General features: G+C 22.7%; 1 protein-coding gene across 3 annotated transcripts in view; it reads left to right on the forward strand.

Moving 5' to 3' along the window:
* LOC117180152 (solute carrier family 66 member 2) overlaps positions 1 to 5228 on the forward strand; it is a 15431-nt gene extending 10203 nt beyond the window's left edge. For all 3 annotated transcript variants that reach the window (XM_033372498.1, XM_033372499.1, XM_033372500.1), the window contains one exon: positions 4598 to 5228. In XM_033372498.1, the coding sequence (XP_033228389.1) occupies positions 4598 to 4787 (190 nt within the window). In that variant the 3' untranslated portion in view covers positions 4788 to 5228. The remainder of the gene's footprint in view (positions 1 to 4597) is intronic.
* Positions 5229 to 8554: the final 3326 nt, after the last annotated feature.

The raw sequence follows: 8554 nt of genomic DNA on the forward strand, positions 1-8554 counted from the left end.
ATTGATCTTTTTTGGATAAAAATGCAACTATTTGGTAGAGAATTGAACTATTTTGTTAAAAATTCATCCTTTTTGGTTGAAAAAATTCGTCTTTTTGGATTGAAAATTTAATTTTTTTCGTAGAAATTTTTGTGTTACAAAAATTCAATTGTTCATGTTACTGATTTAACTGGATTTTTTAAAAATGAAAACTCAACTTTTTTGTAATAAAAGATTCTTCTACTTTAAGATAAATTTAATATTTTTTAATAAAAATGCAACTATTTGCTAGAGAATTCAACAATTTCGTTAAAAAGTCATCCTGTTTGGTTAAAAATTCGTCTTTTTGGATTGAAAATTCAATTTTTTTTGTAAAAAAATCATTTCTTGTTAAAAAATTCATAGTTTGATCGTGAAAATTCGACTAAAATCTTTTTCAACAGAAAATTCAACTATTTTTTTGAAAATTTATATTTTTGATTTAAAACTTCATCTGTTTTATAGAAAAACTTTCATTTGTTGTATGAAAATGGACATTTTTTAAATTAAAAATCGTTCTTCTTTGCTTGATAATTCAACTAATTTTTTTAAAAACATTTGGTTGAAGAACTTTGTTAAGAAATCACTTTTTTTTATAGATTTAAATTTTAAATTGAAAAGTTATCTCGTTGGTTAAAGGTTCAATTATCTTGTTGAAACTTAATCTTTTTTAATTGTAAATTTAGCTACATGGCTCAAAGTTAAACTACATTGTGAAATTTTTTCATTAAAAGCTCATGTCTCGTTAAAAATTTAACTGTTCAGGGGAAAATAACTCTTTTTTTTTGTTTAGTATTCTTTTTTTAACAGAAAATGTAACTTTTCCATTTTTTTAAGATTGATATTTTTTAGTTACAAATTCGTGTTTTTTTTGTTGTAAAAAAATAATTTTTTAGTTTGAAATTTCCCGTTTTTGCGTAAAAATGCATCAGTTTCGTGGAAAATTAATTTTTTGTTGGACAGTCATATTTTTGGTTTGAAAATTGAATTTTTGTAAAGAAAATTTGTCTTATGGTTTGAAGGTTTAATAATTTAGATAAACTTTTATTTATTTTTTAAGTGAAAATTCTTTATTTGTTAGAAATTCGTCTTTTTGTTTTAAAATTCTTTTCTTTTGCTGTATAAATATAATTCTTTTTTGATTAAAATATAAACTATGGCACTTTTTCGTTGGCAATTTGTCTTTTTAGGTTGAATATTCAACTATTATGTTGAAAATTCATTTATTTTGTGAATTTATTTTTGCTGAAAATTGATTTTTTCATTTAAATCGTTTGAAATTCCTTCAGTCTTTCCATCCTTGGGGATTCAATAAACAGGATGGTCCCTGGTTACGGGGACACCCTGTTTTATTTAGCTTACAATGCACAATTCAAAATTTTTTTACATTAAAAATTTTCCATTCATAATTTTTATTTTTAAGCTTACATTTTTAATTTAAGAACGATTTTAAATCAGTTTAAGATTTTTTCAATTTTTGAATATTTGAAGTTTCTAGCTTAAAATTCCTTAAAATTATATAATTTTGTAAATTTTAAAGTTCATAGATTGATTTTTTAATTTAGAGCATTGAAAATTATAAGGTGGATTTATATTTTTATATATTTAAAAACGTTATTTCCTTCAATTTTATACGCGTAGTGTTCCATTTTTTTAATTTGATTGACCGTGAAAAATGTTTGCGAACCGGGAAAAAAACCGGGAATTTCATCGATTTAAACGGCCACCCTGAATAAAATCCTTTAAAATTTTGTTAAATTCCTTGACACACCTTAAAATCCCTTAAAATATCATTTGTTTTGCAAACTTTTCTAAAAATCCCTGGAGTTGGTTGAAATTCTTTCAAATATTTTAAAACTCCGTAAATCTTTTAAAATAATAGGAGTTCCTATAAAATACCTTTATATCTTTGAAAAACCTACAAAATAAAATCCATTGAAATCCTACATAGCTCTTGGAATTTTAAAAAACTGTAGAAAATCCTTAAAATAATTTGAAATCTTACGTTAAATAAATACATTTTAGACGAAAAACCGTGATAAAAATATTTTAAGCATTTTTTTTGACAAATCTTTGAAAAAATTCCCCATTTTATGATGATTTAAAAACTTATTTTTACGTTTTAAATTAAAAATACTAATTTTCAAAGAAAACCATTGACATAAGATAATGAAAAATCGTTGCAAATTGTCAATTTTCTTTAGTTTAAAATAGCCGTTTTCTTTTTAAAAATTTTAACATAACCTTAAGTTGTTTAAAAATACAATTGGAAATATATATTTTTCAAATTAAAAATACCAGTTATAACGAAAAACACTAAACTAATCCAAATTTGTAAATAGCTTCTAAATTTTATTTAAATTATAATGATTTTTATTTGGAAATGCCAATTTTCGATGTTTGGTACCAAAATAACCTAAAACTGTGTAAAAATGATTAATCTTCTTTGAAATCTAAGGATTATTGTATAGAAATTTGAATTTTCGTCGAAAAAAAAATACGAAATTTTTGAAGCTTGTAAATTTTATTATTTTAAACAAAAATCATTGGATTTAAATTGAACTTTTTTTATTTAAAATACCATTTTGAGATGAAGCACACAAATGTCTCGCAATTTGCACAAGGTTTTCTTTGATTTTGCTTAAAGAGGATAGTTTGTTGATTTAATTTTCAAAATTTTTAATTTAAAATATAAAACATCTTCAAGTAACGAAGAGCCAATATGATTTTCAATAACAATTATTTATTTATTTTTTAGGTTTATTGGTTTTTAACCTTATATAAATATAATTTTCCTAAGATTCTTGAGAAAATTCAAAAAATAATTCAAACCTTTCACATATGTCAAATCAAAATTTTAACAAAAAAGTTAAATATTTGTAAAAAAACACGAATTTTCTACAAAACAGTTTAATTTTGAACCTAAAAATATTAATTTTCAACCAATTAGGTTTCATTTTCAACCAAATGCATGAATCTTTTACAAAAAAAAACGAATTTTCAATTAAAATTATTAATTCTCAACGAGAAATGTAATAGTTCATAATTTAATTTAAAGGTATGTTAATTTTAAATGAAAAACAGTTAATTTCGTTTTAAAAAATGAATTTTTCACAGCATGGTTGAATCTTCAACAAAAAAAACTTTTCACTTTTAATCCAAATAGTTGCGATTATAATAAAAAAGCTGAAATTTCTACAACAAAACATAGGGAAACTATAATTTGAAGCGGAAAATACTTTTGAATAAAATATAAAACATTTATTTTTTAAGTTTCTGTGTTTATATTATTGAAGGTTATATATATATATATATATATATATATAATTGAAAATCTTGTAAAACCCTTGAAACTTTTTTAATTTCTTCATATACCGAAAATCGTTGAAATCTGTAGAAATTCTTTAAAATTAAATGTATTATATTCCCGAAAGTTTTGTAAAAATTGGTTCAAATCCCATAGAATCCGTTGAAACCTTTGGAAATCGTAAAAACCCATTAAATTAAGTTGAAATACCTTAAAATCCCTTTAATTAAAATTAAATTAAACTGATTAATTACAGTTCTCTAAAAGCCGTTTAAATTACTAGAAACCTTTTGAAATCTTCGAATTTCCATGAAGATTCAGTAAAATAATATAAATCTTGTAAAATTTCTTGAAATGCCTTAAAATCTTTTAATCAGATTCATTTATCTTCTACCAGAAAAAAAACGAATTTTCAGTTAAAATGATGAATTCTCAACGAAAAATTTAAAAGTAAATAATTCATTGTAAAGATATGTTAATCTTAAATAAAACAGTTGAATTAAAAAAAAAAAAAGAATTTTCAACAACATACTTGAATCTTCAACCAAAAAAAGATTTTTTTCAATCCAAACAGTTGCGATAAAAAAGAGTATTTGGTAGAAGATTCAACTGTTTTTAGAAAATTTGTTTTTTATTTTATTTAAAAATATTTTGTTAAAAATGCGGATATTTCAGGTAAAATTAATTTATTTTTATTTAACTTAAAAATATTTTTCTGTAAGAATATGAATTATTACATTTTTTGTTGAAAATTAGTTGTTTTGTTGTTAAACATTACCTTTATAAACAGAAAATTTAACTATTTGGTTGATAATTCAACTCTTTGCTTGAAAATTAACTTTTTTATTCAAAATTCATATTATCTGATGTAAAATTTAGCTATTTTGTAGAAAAGGCATGAATATTCAATAGTTTGGTAAAAAGTTAAACTATTCTATAGAAGATTAAACTGTTTGTTAGAATTTTTTTTTACTGAAAATGATTAGTTTTTTAATAAAAATTAATCTTTTTGGTTGAAAATTCAATTATTCCTTTAAAAATTCAACTATTGTTTAAAATTTGTCTTTTTGGTTTGAATTAAACTGTTATTGATTTTAAATTAAAATCTTTTTTTGATTGAAATATCAACTATTACATTTTTTGTTGAGAATTTCTCAGAGTTGGCTGAAATTTGACCTACATTCAAAATTTCAGGGGGAAAAACTCCACGTAATTTATTTACCACTTTTTTTAAGTAGGATATTTCATAAATAATTAAATAATTAATTTCAGTGTTGTGATGGTGATGATGTGGACGTGTGGAGATACTTTTAAGACTTGTTACTTTATACAGCGAGAAGCTCCGATTCAATTTGGAATTTGCGGAGCTCTTCAAGTTATCATCGACGTATCAATTCTTTTTCAAGTGTACCTTTATCATACTAATTCAACTAGTACGAGAAACGTTGCTCGGACAGATTGAATCGAAATGCCGGAAAGAGGCTCCGAATTATTACCAAACGAGATACCTGATTTTGATTCTAATCCCGAGGCTGTTACTGATCTTTCTTAATTAATTTTAAGAAAAATATATCATTAATGTCTCGTTCCAGCGACATTTTAAAAAGACTAATTGACTAACTCTGCGTCAAGCGAAAGATGTGTTCCTTCGAAGATTTTATGAAATTTGATGTGTCATACTCAAATGTTTCTAGCATATCTAGTCTACCAAATGAAGGTAACTAAGTTTTTGAAAAACTTTCGCACTTGTTACAAAAAAGAGAAGACTTTGAGTGAGAATGTATAATAATTAACGTAACTCTGTGTAGAATTACAAGTATCTTGTGTATACGTTTATAAATAAAAATAATATGTACATAAAGATAATCTGCTGCAGTCTATAAATTGCGATTGCTTTTATATTTTTGAAAGTGTTTCTTCTTTAAGGTAATAAAATATTTTTTTTTTACTGCAAATAAAATTATAAATCAAATAGGAATAATATTTGTAAGATTATTCTTGAATTATAATGTACAATAAATATTCAAAATGATAGGATTAAATAGATCAAATTAAGCTGATGAAGTAGAAATGAAATAAAATGCGATAGATTTCAGATTACAGGGTGTCCAGCGATTTTTAAGAATAAAATTGAAGGTTTTCCAGATTAAAAAATGAATTTTTTTACGTCGAATAATGAAATGAGCTTTTACTGTGCATGTAAAAAAATGAGCTGTTTCATTTTTTTGTTGGACAGCAATTCCTAAAGAAAGCAGAACCATAGATAAAAAAATTCTTAATTTTTTTCGAATATAAATCGTCTTTGTGAAATCTGGGAATATTTGTTCATCTCTGTGAAGTCGGATATCTCTAAAATCGTTGAAATCTTTGGAAATAGATGTGAATTCGTTAGAATATTTTGAAGTATTCAAAAAATTTTTGAAATATTTCCGAAATCTTTTGGGAACTTTATAAATTGTTGTAAAATCTTTCAAATCCTTTAAATCTTTCTAAAAATTTTTTGAAATCTATATGAAATCTTAGAAATCTTTTTTGTTCTTTTGAAAACATTGAAACTTCTGACATTCGTTAAAACCTTTTGAAATCGTTTAAAATCTTTGAAATATTTTTAAATATGAAAAATCTTGCACTCTACCCTTTTTGAAATCTTTTAAATTCCTTATGAATTCTGTGAAATATTTATGACATTTTTCAGGAATTTTTTGTCTTCGTTTAAAATCGCTGTAACTTTTGAAATCCTTGAAATTCTTGAACTCTTTCGAAAAGGTTATTAATTCTTTGAAATATTTGTGAAATTTTTTCGAATCTTCTAAACAGTTTTTAAATTATTTAAATCTTTGAAATATTCTCATATTTGTTCAACCCTTTTTAAATCGTCTGAAATCTTTGAAATCTGGTAAATTGTACCCTTTTTGAAATTATTATTTTTTATCTTTATGAAATCCTTACGAATTCTTTAAAATATTTTTAAAATATTTTCAAATCTTCTAAACAGTTTTGAAATTGTTTAAATCTTTGAAATATTCTAAAATTTATTTAAACCTTTTTAAATCGTCTAAAATCTTGGAAATTCTTTTATCATTTTAAAATGTTTATGAAATCCATATGAATTCTTTGAAATATTTGTGAAATCTTTTAAACATTTTTAAAATCGTTTAAATATTTTAAATCTTCTCAAATTTGTTCAAACCTTTTTGAATCATCTAAAATCTTTCGAAATCATTGTGAATTCCTTGAAATATTTTTTAATTTTTCCAAATCATCTAAACAGTTTTGAAATTATTTAAATCATTGAAATGTTCCCAAATTTGTTCAAACCTTTTTAAAAGATCTAAAATCTTTGAAATTATTTTATTATTTTGAAATGTTGATGAAATCCATATGAATTCTTTGAAATATTTGTGAAATCTTTTAGCAATTTTTTTTTATTTCTTTTGAAATCACTAGAATATTTGAAATCTTTTCAAATCTTCCATACATTTATGAAATCTTTGAAATCTTCGCAAATTTGTTCAAACCTTTTTAAATCATCTAAAATTTATTGAAATATTTTTGATCTTTTGAAATTTTTATGAATATTTGTGAAATCTTTAAGAAATTTCTTTGCATTCGTTTGAAATCGTTTAAATCTTTGAAATCTTCTCAAATGTATTCCAACTTTTTTAAATCATCTAAAATCTCTTGAAATTATTTTTATCTTTTGAGATTTTTATGAAATACTTATGAATTCTTTGAAATATGTGTGAAATCTTTAAGCAATTTTTTTTATTCGTTTGAAATCACTAGAATATTTGAAATCTTTTCAAATCTTCCAAACATTTTTGAAATCGTTTAAATCTTTGAAATCTTCTCAAATTTGCTCAAACCTTTTTCAATCATATAAAATCTTTAAAATTATTTTAATCATTTGAGATGTTTATGAATATTTGTGAAATTTTTAGGAAATTTTATTGCATTCGTTTGAAATCTTTGAAATCTTCTCAAATTTGTTCCAACTTTTTTAAATCATCTAAAATCTGTTGAAATTATTTTAATCATTTAAGATTTTTATGAAATACTTATGAATTCTTTGAAATATGTGTGAAATCTTTAAGCAATTTTTTTTATTTGTTTGAAATCACTAGAATATTTGAAATATTTGAGAAATCTTTTCAAATCGTCGTTCAAACCTTTTTAAATCATCTAAAATCTTTGAGATTATTTAATCATTTTGAAATTTTTATGAAATCCTTATGAATTCTTGAAAATATTTGTGAAATCTTTTAAACATTTTTGAAATCGTTTAAATATTTTAGATCTTCCCAAATGTGTTCCAACTTTTTTAAATCATCTAAAACCTCTTGAAATTATTTTAATCTTTTGAGATTTTTATGAAATACTTATGAATTCTTTGAAATATGTGTGAAATCTTTAAGCAATTTTTTTTATTCGTTTGAAATCACTAGAATATTTGACATCTTTTCAAATCGTCTAAACATTTTTGAAATCGTTTAAATCTTTGAAATCTTCTCAAATTTGTTCAAACCTTTTTAAATCATCTAAAATCTTTGAAATACTTTTTTTTTAATGTTTATGAATTCTTTGAAATATATGTGAAATATTTTCAAATCTTCTAAACAGTTTTGAAATCGCTTACATCTTTCAAATCTTCTTGAATCTGTTCCAACCTTTTTAAATCATCTAAAATCTTTTGAAGTTATTTTAAAATCTTTGAAACATTTTAAAATCTAAAAACTCTTGCACTCTATCCATTTTGAAACCTTTTGAATTCCTTATGAATTCTTTGAAATTTTTGTAAAATCTTTCAGGAATGTTTTTTGTATATGTTTGAAATCACTAAAATATTTAAAATATTTGTGAAATGTGATTGAAATCTTTGAAATTCTTTTTTTTTCATCTAAATGAAATCCTTATGAATTCTGTGAAATTTTTATGACATCTGTCAGGAATTTTTTTGTCCTCGTTAGAAATGACCGTAATTTTGGAAATCTTTGAAATTCTTGAAATCTTTAGAAATCATTATGAATTCCTTGAAATATTTGTGAAATTTTTTCAAATCTTCTAAACAGTTTTGAAATCGTTTAAATCTTTGAAATCTAATCAAATTTGTTCAAACCCTTTTAAATCGTCTAAAATCTTTGAAATCTGGTGCATTGTACCCTTTTCGAAATCTTTGATATCCTTTTTTTTTTATCTTTATGAAAATCTTATGAATTCTGTGAATTAATT

This window comes from Belonocnema kinseyi, chromosome 9, assembly GCF_010883055.1.
Source record: "Belonocnema kinseyi isolate 2016_QV_RU_SX_M_011 chromosome 9, B_treatae_v1, whole genome shotgun sequence".
NCBI lineage: Eukaryota > Metazoa > Arthropoda > Insecta > Hymenoptera > Cynipidae > Belonocnema > Belonocnema kinseyi.